The sequence below is a fragment of the Zootermopsis nevadensis genome, unplaced genomic scaffold, assembly GCF_977971745.1.
Source record: "Zootermopsis nevadensis isolate Lab colony 2312 unplaced genomic scaffold, Znev_1.0 Znev_ptg000009l, whole genome shotgun sequence".
Taxonomy (NCBI): domain Eukaryota; kingdom Metazoa; phylum Arthropoda; class Insecta; order Blattodea; family Termopsidae; genus Zootermopsis; species Zootermopsis nevadensis.
Genome location: NW_028259141.1, coordinates 6,036,771 through 6,060,721, shown reverse-complemented (window position 1 = coordinate 6,060,721; position 23,951 = coordinate 6,036,771). Strand labels below are relative to the sequence as shown.

Genomic DNA, 23,951 nt, shown 5'->3' with positions numbered 1-23,951 from the left:
TTCAGTTTAAAGTCATATGAAATTTATATTTCAAGTTCAACGGAGTTATCTCAATTTGTAAATGTGATAATTAAATTCCTTAATTATGCCTTTAAAGAAACTATGAATGACTGTACAGTGAAATTCTTACATCAGCTTTACTTCCAAAAGAAAAATACAAGGCTTATAGGACTAACCAAAGCTGACAGAACAAGAAAGAATCTCTGGAACAGAGCAAGCAACTCCGTCCATTAGCAATTACGGTACAGTTACCTCAGATTCGATTCTGGTCTTGTTCAGAACCTGGATACAGGCACAGCCATGATGGTTCTAATGGAATGCATACATCAGGAGCAATACCGTACAAACTCCTACAACAAGGCCAAGAATAATAGAATCCCTTCGTTTGCGAATGTTAATTCTTTGAAGCAAACTATTGACAACAGGAAATCTATTAGAGATGTCGTTAATCTTGGTCTGTAAGCGTTTAAATGTGAGACGCTGAGACACAAGGTGATCTCTGGTGTCTACAGCAATGTTGATCTGTTCATCCAGTAGCCGGTCAGAACTGCAGTCATGGATGAAAACAACATGATAAAAACCCAATAAGAAAATAGAATAAAATGCTTTATGAATACCAACAAAATGTATTTTGTTATGTCTCAGTTTACTAAACGGGAAACAGGAGACCTTTGACACATCCTACAGGCATTCAACATATTAACCGGGTCCACTATGCAATCCAATTAAAGGTCGTCATCAGGTGGTAATATGCGTATGAATTATTGCTACCGAATTCATACAGAAATAATCAAATTAACATAACTGAAAATGCCCTATGCAATAACCATTTGTTATAGTAATAAACAATAATAGTGTATACGTAGATTCAGCAGTATTATCATAGGTAAAAGATTAAAACATTATGAAAGTCAGAGCAATTTACATACAGCTGAGACAATAATTAAAAATAATATATTGTTAAAAACATTCAAGAATTACAACAAAAGCTGACCAGACTAAGTTTATAGCTCTGACAGAATAAAACTTGTTTTATAAATTAATATGTTCTCTACTCTCACATTAAAAATATTAAAAGTACTACAAAATTTAAACATGAGCTGGTACTTACCTTCAATAAACAGATATACAATACAACTATTTAAATGGCAATTTAATATGCTGTATCAACAAGACACATTCTTTGCTGGGCACATGAGAACCAATGTGATACACGATTTCTATACCAATAAATTAAAATATTAAGGGAAATTATAAAAGTGCTCACCCCACACCTTTAATTTTGATCAGCTCACAACAAAAATGGCCCACTGTGTATTGGTGTGAAACTTGGGTCACATAGATTAAGCGTATATAAGAACAGGGCACTGAGGAAGAATTTTGGCCCATTATGAGAGAATCCACATCAATTCCAAAATGATGAAAAAAGGGGTCATATTTACTAAAATATTATTTTCAGTTACAAAACCTCAATCTGATACTTTACCTTCGAACATGTTCATTTTCTTTCAAATACATATCCATCCTTCTGTTTAACCCTGATGAAGTCTTGTAGTTGCTGAAAAATAAAATAAAATAAAATATTCAAATGTAAGTAAATGTACTCCTGCAGACTTAATAACAAATTACAAAATTTAAACTTCAACCAAACAAAAAATTGTTCTCGCTTCTTCAAACCTATAACAGCAACAGAAAAATGTTACCTGCAGTGACTAATGTACAGCACCAACATTTATTACTTTACGTATTCCTTCGATACCTTAAATCCCTAAGTCTCCAGTAACTTTAAAAACACAATCCCTCTTTTTGAAATCTGGTGACAATCGTCACCACACGCAATATAATGAGCAAGTGGTCAAAGGACCGGAGCAGAGGAAATGTTTCCTATCACTTGCACTGAAACCTTCTTCCATTCCACCCTCCCCCTGCTTGACCCTCATTTGGATATCAAGATAACGTGCCTGTACAACTGTACTGAAACTTAAGTGGTAGGGCCACATCATATACAACTGAATAAAATCTGTACAAAAGAAGTGGGATACATACTGAGAATGGAAAAGAAAGCCACGGAATTCTGTGAATTACCGGCTGAGATACGGAAAATATTTTTCACCATGAAGGAGGGTACAAAAATGTTAAACATTTAACAAAGAATGAGAATGAATGATTCGAAACTGATCATTACTTGATGAAAGACTCTCGGGCAACAAGCCGCGTCAGGTGGCTGAATGGTGAATGAACCATTTCTTCCGCCAACATTTTAAGAGCCATCTCTGCTCTCATCCTCAGGGCAGCTTTGAAACAAAACTGGTCCTATGTAGCGCGCATGCCAATGGGAACTGGCAGTGGACGGCAGGTAGTAGCATCGTCTTGTTGGTGGCCCATCTGTTGCTTTGTTTCGTGCTGACCAATAGGAACTGGCAGACGAGGTCAAGTGCTCGCTCTCGCTGGCTCGGCCTTCCGGGCAGATAGAAGTTTTGTCACAGGATACCAGCTCAGTTTCGTTTCGTTTCACAGCTGCCCTGAGGATGAGAGCAGAGATGGCTCTCGAAACGTTGGCGGAAGAAATGGTTCATTCACAATTCAGCCACCTGACACAGCTTGTTGCCCGAGAGTCTTTCATCAGCTTCGGTTGCGGCAAAAGCTTCACCTTATGGTCATTACTTAACCAATTTATGAAAGGAAGAAAAATTTAAGAATGAGAGTTATAGAGGAAGTACCATCATATATCTCTGTAAAGTTAAAAAAGAAAAATCAACAAAACAAACTGTGACTTACTCAATATCTTTACGGACAGTATTGAGAAGGTCTTCCCTCTCTCTGCGTGCCCTGTAATTGGCCTGAGTCTTTCGGAACTCTTGCGTGTAATCTTGCAAAATCTCCTGGTGACGCTGCAATGTGTGCTGTAGTGCTGAGCTTGGCGGAGCGGCCTGTGTCGATGAGATCTCACCAAGTCTCTCATTAAGCACAGATAACTGTAACATATCAGCAAGTAATTAACCACAAAGAAGCCAACTTAAAACTTATTTTACTTCACTTCATGATATTTTCCAGGGTTTAAAGTGCAGCTGGGACGTCTTGCTGACAACTCACACCAATCTAGTGTTCAGTTCAAGAATGAGTATGAGCTACACTTCCTCACTCCCAACATTAGACGGTTCGACTTCATCTAACATGTTAGACATCTTGAATATAGTTGTATTTAAATATGTTTAAGCAACATGAAGGCAAAGAAGCTGGGCATGATCACACTGAAATCATTGAAACATTTATAGTTTTTATGAGCCGGGGAAGCTCAGTCAGTATAGTGACCGACTACAGACTGGACGACCAGGGTTTGATCCCAACAAAATTTTTCGGTACTTGTAGGTTATCGGGACACATCACTTTAAAAATAGGTTAGGTTAGGTTAATGTGTGTGGAAAAATGACATATATTTGAAAGGTATTATATTTTGTTTCAATAAATGACAAATTATTATATATTATTTGGATATGCATGAGACGTTAATTGTTGTTACTACCTGTGTGCGGAAGCCAAAATTCGCTTATAGATTTTAGAATCGTTTTAAAAATATTGCCGTTATTATTTGTACGCCGCCACATGAACTCTGCTAAATATGAATCCAGATGATGTCGGGCCATGCCTCTCTGTTTTGTGTCCTGATAACCCACAAGTACCAATTTTCCTATAGCCTCTGTGTCCAGACCAAATCTGGGGCCCACCCAGCCTCCTGTCTAGTGGGTAATGGGGGTCATTCCCCAAGGGTAACACCAAAATGGACATCATCACTGTTGTGAGAATCTCAAATCTTATATTTTGTGGATTTTTAAAAATATTTCAGGCTTGAGTTATGAACTATGTTCGGGAACCTTAGGTTTTCAGCAGTCTAGTTACAACAAAGTTAAACTATGTTAATAAAACACATACATCCTGTCCTGTATAATATGACAGGCTAAGGACTTAGACACTCTGCCCTCATCTCTTTCTAACCTCTGATATAAACTAACAAAGTAACTGATTATATCCATGGAGCAGCTACTAGTCTCAGCTACTCAAGAAATTACTCAAGGTTCATTACAGTGGTAAATACATATACCACGTTTAACTTAGAATTACTTGTACTGAGCGTTTGTCTCAGAATGTTTTTACCAAGCATACAAAATTTGAGGATCACTATCCCATGTGGAACCTCAGTTTAGACAGATTACAGTGGCAGGTTTGATGAAAACATATGTGCCTTAAACTATACAAGCAATGAGATTAACAACTTTATATCTACCAATCCATAGCTGTAAAGCAAATGTTATCTGAATGGGATAAGTATTTAATAAACACAAACTGACTAGAAACTTTAATCGAAGATTTATAAATAAGAGTCATCATAAATTATGTTTATTTATCAACAAACCATTCTTTGCTAAGACGGAATAAGCCACATTTGTAATTCTATTAAAATGGAATGGGAGAAGAGGATAACTACCAGTAATTCTATTCCTTGTATGTAATATTAAATTTCTTACCTTGGCCAAAAGTTGTTCAATTTCAAGAGCCATCGTTTCAAACATGTGCTCACCACTCAGCAATGGAACAGTGTCAGTACTAGAAAATGAAATATTTTTAATAATGAAAATAAACTTAAAGCAGTAACTAATGTCAATAAACATACTTAAAATTACGGATAATACCGACCTGTCAGACTTGTACCCTATTGGCCCATGACCTGTGCCTAATTTACTGAATGACACAAGTTTCAGGTCAATCTCATTTTCCAGCTGTCGAGCCTGCTTCCGCATATCTGAAACACAAGTGTCTATTAGAATTTGGTAACGGGGTTTGTGTTCATCTCAACAAAAAAAAGTCTGTTTTTGCTCTATTTAAAAATACTTTCATCATCTAGATCTCTCTAACCTGTAAACGACATATTCAAATTGAGTACTCCGATTACAACTGCTTGTCTTTCACGACATTCACACACATCCAGCACTCTTATTGCATAAAGTCGGCGACAATGTAATTTATTTTTATATACACGTACTTCACATAAGCTGAGCTGTCATATTTACCTTCCCATCCATTCGTTCCCACTGTTGTCGCCATTTTATCTACTCTGCGTGTATGTTCAATCAGTTCCATGTAACGTTCATAGATGGTAGTCTATATTCTTCTCAAAGCAAGATTATCTTTCGGTGATAAGATCTTTATTCTTCTAGCAACGAAATGTTTCAGTATATGAGTGACCGCCCACAGTGTTCTAATGTGATAACTGATGATATCTTGATGTATTAAGTTCACTTTTAACGCGTTTTGCTGACAACTAATGTAAGTCCTTGAAAGTTTTAAAGTGAGAAACTAATAACTTCTACTTTCAACTCATACTAGATTGAGGAGGTCCGGAGTTGTAACAGGTTTCTCGATTGATGAAAATCGTTTAATTAATCATGAGCCTTATAATTATAAATTACTTAGGAATCCTTTCAGTGTTTGTGTATGGTCCTAGGGTACACACAGCTTTCTGTCCAGTGGATATCGCATGGCCTTCCCTGGAATTAGCCCTTGAAGCCGAAGCTCATCTAAATAATATTTAATAATTCAGTTAGTGCCGCAAAGAAAACACAACTTTTCACCACTACAAAGCGATCTGAATAATCAACAAAATATTCACGCTCGTTTCTTCTTCTTCTACTATAAAAATTTGTGATTTGTCGTCGTCTTCAAGAAATGACGTCATCAACAATGTCACCTTATATTTGTTTACTCGGCATTGTTTTGGAACACAACAATGCCGAGTAAACAAATAACGCTTCACAACAAAGAGATCAAAAACTATCAAGCCAGTCGCATTATCACTGCTCCAGATGCAGCAAATCGCATTCTTGAAAATTGACTGACAGTTGGCCTCAAACATCAGAAAAGTGAAAGAAGACGTTTTCAACTATTTGAAGTACCAACTCCAATAAGGCAAACTGATACTAATAATTCGATATATTACGATTGCGATGACTATTATGAAAACTGACTTTATGATCGATTTTAAGACGAAGATTTGCAAGGGGAGGTTGGTCAAGTGTTTTAACCCCCATTCGGGGGGGGGGGGTAGTTTAGTTTCTTACTCAAGGGTTAAAACACTTGAATGAGACACTAAACTAACCCCCCCCCCCCCGAATGATCTTGATAGACGAAAGGAGCTCCGAAAGGAAAAACGCGAATTTATCGAAGAAGAACGACTCTAGAGAAAGCGCTCCGAAAGGAGCGCTCTGCTCTAGTTGGAACAAAATACAGAGTGATTCAAAAAGGACTTTACAACTTTGAAAGTGTATAGAAATTTATTCAGAAGGCTTACAGAATCGGTTGAGGTGTCATTTTGTAGCAAAACAAATTAAGTTTTACCTCAAACAGTCATTTTGGTTCGATGTGTTTGCCATTGGTGATACTGCAGACATCCCACCTGAAATCAATTTCTTGCCAAACACAATCCAGCATATCCAATGTCTCTTCTGCAACTGCGGCGGTGATTCGAGCTTTGAGCTCAGTGAGATTGGCCGGTAAGGGTGGAACATACACACGATCTTTAATTAAACCCCATAAGAAAAAATCGAGAGGTGTCAAATCTGGAGAACGAAGTGGCCATGCTATCGACCCTGTTCGACCAATCCACCGACCTGGGAAATGGTTATTGAGGAAATCCCGGACTTCTGTGAGGTAGTGAGGTGGTGCGCCGTCTTGCTGGAAGTGAATGCGTCCTTTTTGGTCATCTTCGTCTAACTGTGGTATGAGAAAATTTTCGAGCATATCCAGATACACGATACCGTTGATGGTTCTCTCATGGAAAAAGAACGGGCCGTACACTTTAACTTTGCTAAGGGCACAAAACATATTCACCTTTGGGCTGTCACGAACGTGTTCCACAACAGCACTAGAAACACGCGGGCGACCTGGAGATTTGTCATGGCGAACAGAATTCTTGTGCCAAGAGTAAATTGTAAGTCTACTGGGAGGATCCTTGCCATACTGGGTGCGAAAATTTCATTGAATCATTGTCGCAGATTTCGTTTCTTCAAACCACAGCACACAGCGAGCGCGCTCCGCACCTGTGAAAGTAGCCATTTTCAAATGCATTGCCGCTTGCGCTCGCGGTGACGGAATTCGGTACTACAGCACAACGTGAGTCAAACTTGATTTGTTTTGCTACAAAATGACACCTCAACCGATTCTGTAAGCTTTCTTATTAAATTTCTATACACTTTCAAAGTTGTAAAGTCCTTTTTGAATCACCTGGTATAAGCCAGTTGTACTAAACAAAGATGAATGATTTTGTTAAAGGCGAACCAGAAATTGGGGTATGTGGCTGGTTACTTCAATGAGTCATGCACGCTTCCAAAGAGTAGTAAGTTCAAAGAGGACACACTTGCTTCCTTTCTGGTCTATGCTAACTCAGTTCTCAATAATATTCGCCCATCATTCCTTCTTACACAAAGTATGTTCTTAATACAACATTGTTAAACATCCAATAAATCAACTAATTATGAGGTAGGTTCCAACTTAGCAACAGACATATTTAACTGTACGCGATTATGGCTCTGTGTTGTTAGTGTAATTTTTAATATTGCATTTCCTAAATTAACAAACCACAAGCCACCTACAATTGTAATTAATTATAAGTGGTACTAAGCCTGCAGCGTACATAGAAAATTTGTTATCTAAAAATATGTAGGGTATTTTAAATCTCATAATTTAAAGCATTTTTGAATCAATTGATAATAACAGTGATCGACTATCGATTTATTCAATTCACACGATAACCGAAGTCGCTTGCCATTCTAGCTCCAACACGGCAAGAAGACACACCCTGGCAGTGGAAAGGAATGGTCTCGGACAACAAACCTGATTCTTCAACACATATTGAGTGAATAGAGTAAGTATCTCTGTTGACTGAATGTCTAGCAGACAAATTACCAGACACAATCAAAGCTACAACAACAATAAGAAATTACAGAAGTGATATGACGTGGTAAACATTACATTGCTGATCAATATCGTAATTTATATATGATGGATTAATGCAAAGTGGTCAACTTTTTATTTCCTCGGGACAAAAACAGTTTTCTCGTCAGACCCAAGGGCCAAGAAACCTCACCTGGCACCATTTTCTAAAACTAATAGCCAATTTTTGTTATCCCTAACAATAATCATTCACAAAAGACAAACTGCCATAGTATATGCTCAAATATAAACGTTAGTGAAACATACACAAATTGCGACAGAGCTATATATTATTCTGAATTTGCTCCTGTAACAGCTTACATTTGAAATTAGAGTTTTAAAGTCAATGGTATATGCGGCACTTGTACCACTAATTTTTAAATCGTTCAGAAAAAATACAATAAATGATCTTAAAGTAACTGGTAACAAATTAACAAATAATTTCGCTGTTCTGGTTAGTCTAGGGCAGGATGTGGCCCGCGGGCAGCGGGATTAATATATTAATGTTTCTGATGATAAACAGTAATAGTGGGTTCAAAGGCGCTATAGCTCCTTCGGTTGTTTTGTATTAAGGCTGTATAGTCGGCGCAGTAGTTTTTGGCCGGTGGAATTTTCAAGGGGAAGGCTAGGAGCGAGTCACTTGTGCGATAGTATAATGCTGACTGCACCGAGGAGCTTATCGGACCGAACGCCCAAACAAAATAAATACACTGACCGTGCCACCTCAGGTACAGAGACTAGGCCCGTCCGCCAGCTTCTCCACCGGCCAAAGACTAGTGCGCCGACTATACATCCTTAATACTGATTACTGGTATTGTGAGGTTTAATAAATTGACAAAAAATAACAGGGCGAGGAAAATGAACTTTGGTAAACTTGAATATGGACGTTTATATTTGGGAGAAGCCAACAATAAAATTGCTTTGAAGATGTCTGTCTTCTTGGCTGTTGCACCGTGTTCTCTGGCATAAGCTTCTAAAAAATCATTTTCATACTCCGCCCTTGAGAAACTCAGATCTCGATTAAAATTGCCTTACGCTCCAAAAAAGACAGGTATGACGTGAAGCTAATGGCAAGAGTTAGTACAGTCCTTTTCAATGTAAAATTCTAATAAGGGTCTGGAAACAAAAATGCGTATTAAACAATGGCTACATGTAAACGTATTGAAATGGAAAATCAAGATTTGTTATGGGGCTGTTATTAATTCTTAACAACATTTCTAGAATAATTCTCGTAAATAAATTTTGTAGGAGTGTTTTAATAAACTAAATATTGACCTCCTAATTAAATTTTTCCTTTCTACATAACAAATTACTTAGTCTTACTAACTCAGCGGTAAGAAACTGAAATAGCCAATACCATTAGGCACGATCTTGATGCATATACTTCCATTCTCCTATCCTCACAACCGATATCCAAAAAAAAAAATCCACTTTAATATCATCCTCATCCTTGGTGTTCCGTTTTGAATAAACGTTTGCTAAATTTAAAATGATACCTCCATCTTTTAGGCTAAAGATGGAGGTAAAACGCTTCTTCAAAACGTTCGTACCTACAAGTCCACATAACGACGTTACTACCCATAAGACCATCGTCAACATCTTCATGGCTGTAAGAACCTCAAATCTCAAGTATCAAAATAAACAACGAATTTTCGAGAGAGACATGGGCTCTATACACCTGTACATACCGGGCGAAATGTAGTTTCTTATTCGTTGAAAATTGACCATTCAAACTCAGATTTTGCGTATTTCTACTCAGGTTCTATAGGCGAATGTTGTAATAACACATAAGATTTGAGGTTTTCACAGCGGTGAGTATGATGATTTCTGTCTTCTGGGTTGTTGCGCTGTGTAGTCTGGTCGATGTTAACCAACGTTTCAGAGGTCATGCTGCCTCCATCATCAGGGCGATGAGTATGAAGATTTCTGTCTTCTGGGTTGTTGAGCTGTGTAGTCTGGTCGATGTTAACCAACGTTTCAGAGGTCATACTGCATCCGTCATCAGGGCGATTCTTAGTATGAAGATTTCTGTCTTCTGGGTTCTTGCGCTGTGTAGTCTGGTCGATGTTAACCAACGTTTCAGAGGTCATACTGCATCCGTCATCAGGGCGATTCTTAGTATGAAGATTTCTGTCTTCTGGGTTCTTGCGCTGTGTAGTCTGGTCGATGTTTACCAACGTTTCAGAGGTCATACTGCCTCCGTCATCAGGGCGATGAGTATGAAGATTTCTGTCTTCTGGGTTGTTGCGCTGTGTAGTCTGGTCGATGTTAACCAACGTTTCAGAGGTCATGCTGCCTCCGTCATCAGGGCGATTCTTAGTATGAAGATTTCTGTCTTCTGGGTTCTTGCGCTGTGTAGTCTGGTCGATGTTAACCAACGTTTCGGAGGTCAAACTGCTTCCGTCATCAGGGCGATGAGTATGAAGATTTCTGTCTTCTGGGTTGTTGCGCCCTGATGACGGAGGCAGTATGACCTCTGAAACGTTGGTAAACATCGACCAGACTACACAGCGCAACAACCCAGAAGACAGAAATCTTGTAATAACACCTTACACAACAGATTTCTTGCAGATCTTCGCCATTTCAATACTCAAAACAACTCCATTGCAATCTAATGTACCCAGCTGATAATTTACAAGTATAATGTATACATATTCTTCACAGACTTCGAAAAGAACATGGAAGATCAACATACACAAACTTCACGATCTACAGCGCCAGATGCAGAAGAAATATCAGAAGAGAATATAATTCCCGACCAGCCTCCAGATTTGGAGCAACCAGCATTAACCTCACGCTGGGAGCTACCTCCGCTTGGGGAAGTGCCTCCATTTCCAGAAATGTCTCTACACCTCGAGCTACCTCGAGTTACGAATATTCTCGAAGAGTTTCCACGCATCACGGAAATGCTTCGACGCATGGAATCGGTTCCGGAGCTGCCTCCGTTACGGCCTACGTTTGCAGATTGGCTTGAACACCAGGTACAGCCCTTGCGTCTTCCGCCTCCCCTTCGACGCCCGGAATCGCTTCCGAGCCTGCCTTCGTTTGCAGATTTGCTTGAACACCAGGAACAGCCTCCGAGTTTTCTGCCATTCCTTCGGCGCCCGGAATCGCCTCTGGAATCGCCTCCAACTTTGTTTCCGGTTGAGGAATCACCTCCAAGCCCGGAGTCGTCCACACCCTCGGATCCCCAAGAAATATTAAGGGCTTGGGAAGTTCGGAGCGTCATAGAACCTTGGAGTTCTTTGCAGACTCGAGGAACGCAGGAAGATGAAGGCCAGGGGCCCTCGGGATCTACCCGTCGGCCCATGTCAACCACCGAGGAGAAAGAACCTTTAGATACTTTGAAGTGTCAACTTCAGAACCGTCTGGAATGTCTGATGTGCATTGAGATCATGGTGTCTCCGATTATGCTTTGCTGCAATGGTCACATGATATGTGACAGCTGCAGACCAAATCTGAAGATATGCCACTTATGCAGGTAGTGACCTATTTACTTCCCCATTTCTGTAACTATTAATACTTAAATAAGTTTGTTCTAAGCTTTATGGAGCCTTTAATGTGCCCTACTAGCTCTCGAGTGTGGTGTCTACGTGTACTTCTGCATAATCCCACGCGATATACAACCCAAAAGGCAAACACAGACATTTAAAAGCCGTGAGAATCTGACATCTCATATATTAATCTCGGTTATAACGACCAATGGTATTAAAACAGATAACGGATCTTGGAGAAATAATCCGTGTGGATGAAAATTGGATTAAACTGGCTATGGATCACGTCTATCGACTCGATTTAGTATCTGAGGCGTTTCGAATTCTACTATCTTAAAGGTAATTGTAATGCTAAACATTCTGACGAAAAATAATGTTTTCAATTGCGGAATTTTTTTTTTAGAGTTTTAAGTATACGTACGGTAAAAATCATAGACCATGCGAATGAAGACAGTTCAGAGCCGCGCGTTAATTGGGGAGGGGGAATTAATTTCGTGATGGCTGCTTTCCATTCTTTTGTCTAATGACGTAACGTTTCCTGTTACAGGGGAATTATCACCAGAATGAGGAACATCTTTGCAGAGAAAGTCTCCAGTCTCCTGAAGGCTAAATGTCGTTACACGTGGCATGGCTGTAAGGTCGTCATGGACCCCCATAAAATAAACACGCATGAATTATTCTGTCAATTTCAGCCTGTGGAGTGTCTTGTAGGAACCGGAACACAGGAAGTCCTGAAATGCGGTTGGAAAGGAAAGAAAAGCGACTTGCTAGGACACGTGATTGAAGAACACGGCATGGAAATGATCTACTTTAAGCAACGGATAGGACAAACTCAACCCTGCCTTCACATAGACGATTACATGCAGATTAATTTAGTGTGCGCACACGAAGAATTATTTTGGTTCACTTTGAAACACGACGCGGAGAAACACTTAGAAGCTGTTTATTACATTGGATCTCCAGACATAGCCAAACAATTTCGTTACAGACATGAATTTGTATCTGTTGATGGTAAAACGGGCATATCATTCTTCACTGCAACTAGAAGTATTTTCGAAGATGAAGGTAACATTTTTTCTTCCAAACCCTATTTTCAAATTGACGTCGAAATGTATAAGACACATTTTGTAGACGGCGACGGGCTGATACCTGGATATATGTTAAATATTGAAAAGTTCAGACGTAACACGTGGAATATTAGCCCTTCTTGAAGAGTTTCCTACCCCTGAATATTTCGGTCACAGCAAGAAATAAGGTTAGATTCTGCAAGGCTTTCGTATCATTTAGAAATTTGACTTCTGTCTTGTAATCGGCAGTTACTTTTATCATGAAATATAGCTAAACTGTAGAGCATAGTGGGTCTGTGTAAAAATAAATAAATAAATAAATAAATAAATAACTTGTAGCATACTCATTATTTACTGAATTACCACATTAAATATGCAGGTAGACCTTCAATTATGAAGTGTCTACATGTTGAGTCACAAAGATTTGCCTAAACTGATATTTGCTTTCCAATAAAGCAGACGTATTTATAAATATTTACAAAACTCTTTTTCGCTGAGTTGCCTACATAGATCCAGAAGCGATGTATTACATTTGCGAATAATAAGAATGCGGTCAGAGCCAATAAACAAAGAACAGTAATTCGATTCCTTATTGTCAGTTTTTAAAAAGCGTGTCGAATGTAATGTTACAATATGTAAAACACGTGATTAAATTTAATTAAAATGTGCTCGCATAACGTTAATTCATTATATGGTTGGCTCAAATGCTGCAACCAGTTTAAAATGCTATTTGTTTAACCTTTCGAAGTCAAAGTTAATCTAAATATTACTTAAGAATTCAGACCGTACCGCAAAGAAAACACATCCCTTCACCATTACAAAGAAAACCCATTTTATGTTTTTTTCGGAAATTATCTCTTTTTACACTATTACATGAACCCAATTAATACAAAACGAAGTTATTTATTTTTTAAAAGTAGGTGGAATGTGTAGATACTACTTCTACGCCAGCCATTGCCAATTAATATTTCGGGGTCTCGGGTTCGATTCCCGGCGGTGCCCGAATTTATAACTTGTGTTGGGCAAGGCCGTGGTCTAGGCAACACGGAGTTTTCCTCCGTGGCATCCCACATCCCAACAATTACTCCATTCACACACAGAAGAAGGCAATGGCAAACCACTTCTGGATCATCTGCCAAGAACGTATATGAACAGGTCCCAGTCCGAGAAAAGGATGGAAGGATCTTGTTCATATGGACCTGTCGTCAGACAGAACACTACAAAAAAAATAAAAAAAACAAGCAAAAGCCGATGTCCAACGTCTACTTAAAGTTAATTACTTCATAAACCGTCAGTGATAAGTAAATTAAAAAGAACATTTGGTCAGCAATACAAAGAATACGTAAAACACATCGACAGCGAAAAATAACCTGATTATTCACCTACTCCTGAAAAATAACCAATGTCCGACTCGGAGAAATTGAGATTCTGACGGTGGCAACTCTGGTAGCAACAAATCAAAACAAGGCCACCGTGTGACCTGACGGAAGACGTTTTTAAATTAATTTAGTTTGTAAATAAATTTGATAATACTGCAATAAATTGTACCGCTGCTCACACAAAAATCTTAATTCCCGTCAACTTTTGACAGGCTAATCGTGAAAATACATTGGCTAACAATACAAACTATAGAGTTCCTCATTACATAATTTTTCCATCCTATTATCTCATTCTTTTTATCACACTCAGGATAAGAATTAATGGCGGGCCTTTTAAACTCTATAATGAACATTTAAGTTCCATAAGAGGCGACCTGATCAACTATAACCTTCTCAGGAATTACTGATCTACGTACGTAGTTAACCAATTACCATTCTTGGCACCAGCTTTAGGTATATCGCCCTGAAGAAGACAGAATTATTTCTGTAAATGATTAGGCGTACATACACTTACATAATATGAAATATATTCTCACATTCAAAGTCCACGGAAAATCTTATAGTTTATAACAAAATAAAATCAATAATGAACACACATTCACGAAATCTGTTTAAAATGTCAGCTAATAATATTCAAAATGGAGTGCACAACGGCAGATCACTCAACTGCGTTCAGCTACCAATTGCAGATAGCGTGGGATTTCTTTCTTTGAATCAACCTTATTTATTTTCCATGATCTTTATTAAATTTTATTTTGAGAAGGTAGCTCTTACAATGCAGATTCATGAGCTTTTAAAACAGCTGTCGTTCGGTCAGAGCGCAATGTCTACAGCCTATAAGTATCATGAGTTTAACCGGAATTACACACTTTTTAAAACAGATTTTATAATTACTACAGCATTACGATTAATAAAGTACGATAAACATTAGTAAAAAACTTAATTTTACATAAGTTTGTATGTCACGTCCAAAGTTACGTATAAAACAATGTTACCACCATTATCTAAATAACTTGAGCAATTTTCAAACCTCTGCCAACAGTTTCATAAAATTTCTCTGCATGTGCATTAAATTTTTATTTAAACAGCGCGTCCAAAAATCTTAAAAGTACAATAAATTCGTTTTCAATATAAAGTACAATCAGTTTTGTTCCTTGTGAATATAAAAAACAGAATCACCGACATTCAGAAGGTTACAGATTGGTAATGAGTATGATTTTCAGTGATTTTAAAACGTGTCTGGGCTAGAAAAATAAAAAATCTCAGTGCACTTAGAATCCTATTAATTCGTGGCTTTCTGAATTGTAAGTTTGTACCAAGGCACATGTTTATTAATATCGACAAATAATTTCTTGAAAAAATTAATGTCTATATGTAAGCAGAGGTTAGAGTCTAGAACCGTACCGATGTCTTCAAAGCAGTTTATCGTTGAGCTGAGGAAAGAGATGACAGTATTTCCGTCAAGAGATGTAAGTTCATGTTTATATTGAAATTGTTCGGCTTTCCTCTTAGATCCAATATACTGAACAACTTCCAGGCGCGTGTTATTCTCCATGTCATTTTTTGCAGTCAGCCAGAACAGATCTCCGACCGCGCACACCAACGTGACCTTGACAGAGGTTCTGTCAAACCCACCGCACTCTATGCCTTCCACCGCCTGACCCAGACGAATCATTTCCGCGCCGTGCACAGAACGAACATGTTCCAAGAGCTCGCTTTTCATTCCTTTCCAGCCACATTTGCTCACTTGTTTCTCACCTTTCCCTGCGAGGCACTCTATAGGCAAGTAGGGGCAAACATCTTCGTGCTGCGATCGCTGATCGTGATTCACTTGTTCTCGACACCCGTATTTCGAGTATCGACATGTGCACATTATCAAGTTCGATACAAATTCAGCGAAGTCGTTCCTTAGTTGAGTGATATCGGACCTGGAAACATGGGAATTTTGAGAAGCAGAAACGTTTCAAATCTGTCTCAAGTGCGACTAATTTCTGAAGCCCGGTGATGAGAAAATGGTCGCGACTAGTTCACTACTTAGAAACATAACCTCAATAATAGATCGATGTTGTATATTTTGTATACCTTACCTAACCACATTTTAAGTAGTAGGAGTAGTAGTGGTAACAATATAAAAAACATAAGACCTGGAACTTATTTTAAAACTATAAATATCACTCACAAACCTTTAAAAAAAACTATTACGTCATCATTAACTCTGATGGAATTCCTAATAACAAAACTGACGTAAATATTAAAAATAATAACACAGCTCTAAATGAAAACAGAATTAGATCGGTTTCAAACAACCCCTTTTAACACGTGTAAATCATGCAGTCTCTTAAAGAAATATGCCCACTACACGATAAAACTTTCATAATACCATAATTGTTAAATATTAATAAAGCATAGCTATACTTGTAAAGCTACTAGTCGCTCAACTAACCATGAAATACTACTTCTGAGTTCAAAGTATTTTGTCTTCCCACCTGATTTCTAATAACCTGAAATTTAAAGTGTACAAAACAATAATTTTGCCTGTTGTGTATGGGTGTGATACATGGTCTCTCACTCTGAGGGAGGAACATAGATTGCAGGTGTTGAGGGATGGGCAAGAGGTGTTCGTTTGGAAGCCTGAGGGGAAGAGACCGCTGGCGAGACCTAGACGTAGATGGGAGGATAATCTCAGGCGGGATCTATGGGAGATAGGAGTTGAAGGAAACTGGATTTTGTTGGCCCAGGACAGGGTCAGGTGGAGGGCTTTGGTTAATTCGGTGATGAACCTTCGGGTTCGGTAAGCCATCTGGTTGGTTGGGTCCACTATTTGGGAAGCCTGAGGAAAAGAGGCCGCTGGGGAGACCTAGACGTAGATGGGAGGATAATCTCAGGCGGGATCTATGGGAGATAGGAGTTGAAGGAGATTGGATTTTGTTGGCCGAGGACAGGGTCCGGTGGAGGGCTTTGGTTAATTCGGTGATGAACCTTCGTGTTCCCTAAGCCATATAGTTAGTTACTTCGTTATATTTAATTGTGTTGAATTTTAATTTTCAAAATAATAGCCAAAAATAAGTCTCAATGTATGCCTTTATGGTACCCGAAGGGCTCAATACCGTGTTCATAAAAGCCTGCCACTTGTCCATATCCTTAGCCAGATGAATCCACTCCATATCATCCCAATCTATTTATATAAAATTAATTTTACTGGTATTCTCCAAATTACATCTACGTCTGTTCTAAACAGGTTTTCAGACAAAACCTCTGCACGCCTTTCAATATCAAGCTTCTTTATTTATCATAATAATATAAAATCGTGTCACTGAATGCCACTCATTCATTTTACTTCTAAAAATGCTACAATATGCTAAAAAATATAAACAGTCTAACCCAGTGGTATTCAACCTGTGGTACGCGTACCCCCAGGGGTACGTGAAATTTTAAAAAAATATATATTTTATGATAAACACTGAATAATCAGTAATGTAATTTATTTTAGATGTAGATTATATACTATGTATAACTTGAATTATACACCAACAACTTTGGGGGTACAAAGTTGAAGAGAAATTATGTCTGGGGGTTATTTTATATTTATTTAGTGTTCTGTCTGACGACAGGTCCATATGAACAGGATCCTTCCATCCTTTTCTCGGACTGGGACCTGTTCATATACGTTCTTGGCAGATGATCCAGAAGTGGTTTGCCATTGCCTTCTTCTGTGTGTGAATGGAGTAATTGTTGGGACGCCATGGAGGAAAACTCCGTGTTGCCTAGACCACGGCCTTGCCCAACACAAGTTATAAATTCGGGCACCGCCGGGAATCGAACCCGAGACCCCAGGATTACAAGGCCAGCGTTCTAACCGCTAGACCACCGTGGCTCAAGGTACACGAACAAAAAAGGTTGAATACCACTGGTCCAAGCCAAATGTTAAAAAAAAAATTTATAAGGTGTATATTCTTGTTTAAACTGAAGATACAGAACTTTCGTCTATCAAAACTCTATTTGTCAATCTATATAATTTAATGCTAATTTTAACTGAGAAAACAAGTGTTTATAATCACCTTATGTGTACAATTTACACATCAACATGTCATTTCATGCACCTGAGCATTCTGTATGACGTCACACGTACATTTCTTCTTGAGAACGAATAAAAACGTGGCTGTTCACTACAATGTTGGCATATTTGATTTCCACACCATTTGTAACAATAATACTTAGAATTTTATAAAAATATGAGCAGCGAATATTATAGGTCCAGTAATTACTATGTGACTCAGAATATCAACAAAAACAATTTAATTATATATTTCGTTCAGCACAATTACCTAGCAGCGCTGATGACGTCACATTATTGTTATTTTTGCGTTGGGGTGAGACTATGTCTCTGTGAAACTGGGCTTCTACCGGACCCTTTGTCCATCCCCCAGATAATAACACCATATAAACAATAGAAGCCCTGCAGTGCCATCTGTACGTGGGCATCGTTAGGCTATCACCGTGACACAAACAACCAATCACTTTCCATCCTCACCAATACGCAGACTGATTAAATACAATTCTTCTGTTGCTGATTTTGAGTTAAGTCGAGAACAAATAATCGGTGTCTACTTCGTGTTACAATTCTATAAATTTTCCCGAAAGTTCAGTTCAAAAATTACGCTTATTCGTGGTATTAAATTATTAGCAACGAGCCTGCTTATGTCCACGTTGAAATTAAGACTAGAATACGTTTGGGAAAAGCTTGTTTTTATTTAATTCAAAAACTGTTACCGTCCCGTTTGGTATCCAAAACACTAAAGATCAGGATAAATAGAACAATAACTTTGTCTGTTGTCTTGTATGGTTATAAAACATGTCTCTTACCTTGAAGGAAGAACGTAGATTACAAGTGTTTGACAACAGAGTGCTCAGGAAGATATTTGGACCTAGGGGGTACAAAACAAGTGGGGAATTTAAAAGGTTCTGCGTGAATTGTACGGGTCACCTAGAATAGTGAACTCTAGGAGGCTCCGGTGGGCTGGACATGTAGCACGCATGGGAGGCAACAGGTGTATACAGTTATTGTGGGGGATCCTTCTGGAAAACGACCACTGTTCAGACCAAGAAGGAGATGAGGGGATAATATCAACACGGATCTTAGGGAGGTTGGCTGTGAGAATGGCAAATGGATGGAGTTGGCTCAGGACAGTGGCCGGTGGCGGGCTTTCGTGTTAGTTAGCTTGATTTTATGAAACACTAAACTGAACTGTGCCTTTAATACAGAAAACATTTTTGGTGATACCACGTTGTTTGTTTACATTCTTGGAAGAAAATAAATCCTCAACAACTGCATATTTTCAAAATTATACCTAATTTGACTCGTGCCATGTCACCGCTACATCACAAATGCGCACGGACGCCATACTGGTATTATTTTTGGTAATAAATTAAAATGTACAAAGATATAGTCGCTTCTAATGACACGATATTGAAGCTAATCTTCGTGAAAATACGTCCAGTAACACACTGGCACGTCGTACGCAAGTTCCCGACCAGAAGTCTATTCCAGAAGGTTCGACGAGCTAGATACAGTTTTACCTGCAGGTGTGACATGTCTGCATGTTGGGTCTGCAAACATGGCATATGTGATGTCCGATTTCGCACATAACAATAGGAGGACTTGTAGGTCTATTGCATATTTCACATTCAAGTAAGTTGAGGATTGCCTGGAAGTCATCACGATCTGAGGGCATCATCCTGAAACATGTGTTTCAAGTCACTATGACTGCTACTTAAATAATCTCAGTTATATGGAAGCCTTCTCGTCCATCAGAAATCTCAGGACGAACCACATCTTGGTAAAATGCGACCGTCTTAAAAACGAATATCAGAACTACAGATATCTTAAAATGTGCTTCATTGAGACTTATTTGAAATCTTTTACAAATAAGCAACGTTTTCCACTGAGCTACGGAATATTCTTTCAACTTTGCTACGTAAACATTAAAATATATTAAATATGCATATATGTTTTACTTACGTAGTGTAAGCAGATATTAAGCCGAATCTCGATTTGCGTTGGAAACTCTAAATTCTAATTTTATTTACATAAAATGTCTAAATGGATCACTTACTAACTGTCGGATCAGCCCACCCCCTCAGCCCAATCGCTGCCTCTGTCGTCCTCTGCTGTAGGTGTACGTCTGAGCACAACATGCCAGACGTATCCGATATAAATCGATTCAATCGAAATCGATAACAACCATTAAAGATCGATATTATGGGGAAAAAATCAGTGTAGTTACAAAATGCAAAGTTAATGAGTGTTCATGTATTAGATAAAACGAGACGCCAGGAAATATTATGAGAAAATAATGATAAATAATGTTTTTGCATAACATTTCAGATCTATATTATGAAGAAATAATATAATGTACATTGTTCCTATACCTCATAACTCTAACCTAAAAGATTTCCATGTTTGTTTTGATAAAGATGACAAACAACATCATGAAGCAATTGTTTATTTTAACCGTCTAATCACAATAAAATATTTTATTAAATATTAAAATATCAAAATATTATTACTATAATTAACATTTAATATTTAAAATATTTAAAATATAGTAAAATGATGCTCTTTCTATCGAAATGTTCGATTTACAATTATTATTATTTACAACAATGATGCTCTAATTGTTAATCGAACATTTCGATAGAAATAGCATCATTTTAATATATTTTAAATATTTTAAATATTAAATGTTAATTATAGTAATAAATATTTTAAATATTAAATGTTAATTATAGTAATAATATTTTGATATTTTAATATTTAATAAAATATTTTATTGTGATTAGACGGTTAAAATAAACAATTATAATCATCACAATATGACGCAACAATATCATCTCATCATGAAGCAAATTAACACAATATAATTCCAGGGCATACAGTATTTTCAGCATTATTTCACTGGTTTTCACTTCTACTTCTTGTAAATACAAGATTTGTCTTCTTTCTCTAGCGCGGACTCCGACGGGAGAGTAATGCGCCTCTCCCGTCAAGCAATGCCGATCCATAACGCATAACGCCGCTTCACGGTTGCGCTGACTAAAAACCTCACTGTACAGATCTACTACCAACTCAGGCATTGAAAAATGGAGTCGCTACACTTTGCGTTAACAGAATTGCACATTTTTTTATTTTTGTACGAATTTTTTAAAATGCATATTTCCACAGAATTTTTTAAATGAGAAAAAAATACTTTTCCCATTTACGTGGGGTTGATAATGTTAGGCAGACTGCAACACATACAATTGAGAATCTGCTTAATGCATTTCCTACACAGATGCTTTATCACTATTGATTTTCAAAATTGCGTTAAAATACGCCATCATGAAGCTACAAGGATACAATGGGGCATCATAATTGAATGGCACATATCAGCTTATAATAATAATAATAATAATAATAATAATAGCATACAGATAACTTTTATTTACTGGGCTCAAACTTAAATATCATAAACAAAAACACAAATTTGTCTATAGGTAAATACCAAGAACAAATTCGTAAACATTCATCTGTTTCACGTGAAGACAATATAAAATAAAAATACCCCGTTAAATTCCAACGAGATTTTTAAACCAGATTAAAACAATTTCAATCTGAAGCTCTTAGTAAATGATATTAAATATATCCGTCCGTACCGCAAAGAAAACACACTTCAGCATCACAAAGCTCAACCAGTTAATAATACAATTTAAGGAAATAATCGCTCTTTGCACTGAGAATCATGCAAAGCCCATAAATAATTATTATCGTTCAAGCAGGTGGTATATATACTTACCATTTCGCTATAATCTGTTAAATATATTTTTGGGAAACCTCTGTATGAATTGTTGCAGCAACAAAGATGCAATGTACGGGAATAAACAAAGCCTAACCACTGTGCCGTGTTAATCAGCGTCACAATGCTTTCTCTTTGATATCAAATCGTTCTCTTGTACCACATTATTTCCACCTGTTTTGTCAAGGGTGTCTGCGCATTTGGGAGCCATCCACAGACTGCTTTTTTATTATTCACAATTAATCACTGATTTTTTTCTTTTTCGGTTGATCTAACCACTGTGCCCAGCCTCGACACAATAATGTCTGTCTGAGCGGAGAATTGACGCGAACTTCAATCCGAGACTTCATATGAAATGCCGTCCTAAAAACATTAACTCCTACTAATTAACCGAAATGTTTTTCTTCCAGCTGATCCTGTCTAAGAAAAAGATCTGCTTTTAGTTTACAAAAGCACCTATCAAGTCGGTTTTCGTATTTATAAAAGGCGAGTTTGAGAAAAATACAGGAATAAAAATATATGTATATTTCTGTCAACAAAATTACAATTAGTTTTATTTTTAATATTCAAATGCAGTGTCGGTAAAGCTTTGTTTCCACAAAATGGATTGTTGAAATAATTAGTGGGAACAGAAATATACCCCTTCAGTTTACGTCACACAAGTGTTCTCATTCGTGACAAATCTCAAGTCCCTTGTTCGCCATGAATATGTAATAAGTTTCATGCGCTTTAATGAATATATTTCTCTTTGTCTGTCTCTCCATATTTCCAAGGGTCCCTCATTCCCTTTCCATACAGGGAAAAAATCCAATATTCTCTTATATAAGAAGACAATCCAAAAGGAATACATATGGTAATAAGCATCAAAATAATTTGAACACGTGGTCTATTTATAACCAAACTAATTCAGAAAATTCTCTCTGAATATTAAATCCCTTTAAAGCCTGGTGGTAACTATACGTCCCACCTGATATAGCAGTTATAAATCTGCAATTTTATGGGTTTCACATGATTCTCAGCGTAAACGGAGTATTTCCTTTAACAGCGTTAACATAGCGATTTATGTAATGGTGTTTTCTTTGCGGTACGGACTGAATTATTAAATATTATTTGGGCGAGCTTCTGATTTAAAGGGCTGGCGTATCAGTTTTGTAAGTGTAAATGTCGTGTTAGCCTTAATTTAGTGCAGCACTACTTTTAGAGGCCTAAAAACACAGAGAGATAATGAATAAAATATTATAGAGGCAATCGGAGAAGGTAAAGTTGTCCCTGGTGATTAACTATCAACACCATGCTGACGTGTTGGGGAGTGGAGGTATAGCTCCACGTATTCTTAATTTCGGCACTAGATAGAGATGAGTGGATAGCTTCACGCCTCGGCCAGTCCCGAAGAAGGTACCCAGCACCCATTGGATATGAAGCTGGGTGAGTCCCAGAGCCGGTATCTGGGTGCTGTGAAGAAGGGAATTAGCTTGCCCTGATGGGAATCGAACTTCGGCTGATATTGTGGACATTAAATTCAGTGTGATTTAGATTCGATCTACATTAAAGCCAGGCCAGCATTCATCTTTAACGACGCTGCCTGACGTCATAAGGTCAATATTTTTGTTCCTTCTGGTCGGGGTTTATGGCAATGACAGGGAAATGTGTTTCCAGCGCATGGGAAAACGGTAGTGAAGGAGACGGGTATTATGGGAAACTGTCATGTCAACATGGCAAAGCGGCCGGAATTTTTTACTATTGTTGATGAAGCATCGTAACGGCTAGTTAAAAAATTTTCCAACACTTGAGATGGAAAACGTGATTTTCAACAACATTTCCCCCTCTTAACATTTTTCTGTATTTTTCCCAAATAACATAGTTTTCATATAATCCTGGATTTATGGGACACACTGTATAACATTAGTTTGTGCTTTACACTAAGAGTAACTCAAAAAGGGTAAGTAATGACAATCCATGAACAATTCTTTCGCTCCATTTAGTCTTTTTAAATTAAACACTCTTGCACAAAATTAAATATATTATCGGCAACCGATTACGATCAAAACGTTTCAGGACAAAGTGCGTGCTAAAAAGTGAAATACATTTTTTTTCTCAATTTATTAGTTATTTCAAAACACAGGAACTAATGAATGGCTAATAACCGTTACACAACGCAATGACAGACCTACATAATCTTAAACATGATTGTGTTCT

At 37.7% G+C, this 23,951-nt stretch overlaps 3 protein-coding genes and 1 long non-coding RNA gene across 9 annotated transcripts in view; 2 read left to right on the top strand and 2 right to left on the bottom strand.

Moving 5' to 3' along the window:
- Positions 1 to 23,951, top strand: part of LOC147874422 (uncharacterized) — a 168,261-nt gene that overhangs the window by 29,974 nt on the left and 114,336 nt on the right. The gene's annotated exons all lie outside the window — the stretch shown is intronic.
- The window catches only part of Gos28 (golgi SNAP receptor complex member Gos28), a 91,500-nt gene continuing 67,672 nt past the window's right edge, over positions 124 to 23,951 (bottom strand). The window contains exons 1-6 of one of the 3 annotated variants that reach the window (XM_022062969.2): positions 5,067 to 5,195; positions 4,693 to 4,798; positions 4,524 to 4,602; positions 2,779 to 2,975; positions 1,487 to 1,558; positions 124 to 547 (exon numbers count right to left, since the gene is read on the bottom strand). In XM_022062969.2, the coding sequence (XP_021918661.1) occupies positions 310 to 547; positions 1,487 to 1,558; positions 2,779 to 2,975; positions 4,524 to 4,602; positions 4,693 to 4,798; positions 5,067 to 5,136 (762 nt within the window). In that variant the 5' untranslated portion in view covers positions 5,137 to 5,195 and the 3' untranslated portion in view covers positions 124 to 309. Of the gene's footprint in view, positions 548 to 1,486; positions 1,559 to 2,778; positions 2,976 to 4,523; positions 4,603 to 4,692; positions 4,799 to 4,911; positions 4,940 to 5,066; positions 5,196 to 23,951 lie in introns of those variants that run through there. The other 2 variants (XM_022062970.2, XM_022062971.2) reach the window with 2 other exon arrangements.
- On the top strand, positions 5,304 to 12,882 carry LOC110829336 (uncharacterized). 3 transcript variants are annotated; one of them, XM_087345644.1, is made up of 4 exons: positions 5,304 to 5,322; positions 7,825 to 7,915; positions 10,648 to 11,464; positions 12,025 to 12,882. In XM_087345644.1, exons 3-4 carry the CDS (start codon positions 10,662 to 10,664, stop codon positions 12,686 to 12,688), a joined length of 1,467 nt encoding a protein of 488 aa, XP_087201770.1. In that variant the 5' UTR covers positions 5,304 to 5,322; positions 7,825 to 7,915; positions 10,648 to 10,661; the 3' UTR covers positions 12,689 to 12,882. The 3 variants fall into 3 exon arrangements, with proteins under 3 accessions (XP_087201770.1, XP_021918645.1, XP_021918647.1); XM_022062953.2 differs by lacking the exon at positions 5,304 to 5,322 and adding an exon at positions 7,319 to 7,387; XM_022062955.2 differs by lacking the exon at positions 5,304 to 5,322 and adding an exon at positions 7,509 to 7,530.
- LOC110829342 (E3 ubiquitin-protein ligase siah-1) lies at positions 14,429 to 20,120 on the bottom strand. Of its 2 annotated transcripts, none has more exons than XM_022062965.2 (3): positions 20,037 to 20,120; positions 19,501 to 19,659; positions 14,429 to 15,851 (listed from the first exon to the last, which is right to left on the bottom strand). In XM_022062965.2, exons 2-3 carry the CDS (start codon positions 19,656 to 19,658, stop codon positions 15,206 to 15,208), a joined length of 804 nt encoding a protein of 267 aa, XP_021918657.1. In that variant the 5' UTR covers position 19,659; positions 20,037 to 20,120; the 3' UTR covers positions 14,429 to 15,205. The 2 variants fall into 2 exon arrangements, with proteins under 2 accessions (XP_021918657.1, XP_021918658.1); XM_022062966.2 differs by having other exon boundaries at positions 19,943 to 20,091.

Bases quoted from the DNA above. Each gene is read 5' to 3' on its own strand.
- LOC110829342 (XM_022062965.2), bottom strand. From the start codon at position 19,658: ATGATGCCCTCAGATCGTGATGACTTCCAGGCAATCCTCAACTTACTT. The intron at 15,852-19,500 runs GTAAAACTGTAT...CCATGTTTCCAG, and splicing joins CAGACATGTCACACCTGCAG to GTCCGATATCACTCAACTAA.
- LOC110829336 (XM_087345644.1), top strand. From the start codon at position 10,662: ATGGAAGATCAACATACACAAACTTCACGATCTACAGCGCCAGATGCA. The intron at 11,465-12,024 runs GTAGTGACCTAT...TTCCTGTTACAG, and splicing joins AAGATATGCCACTTATGCAG to GGGAATTATCACCAGAATGA.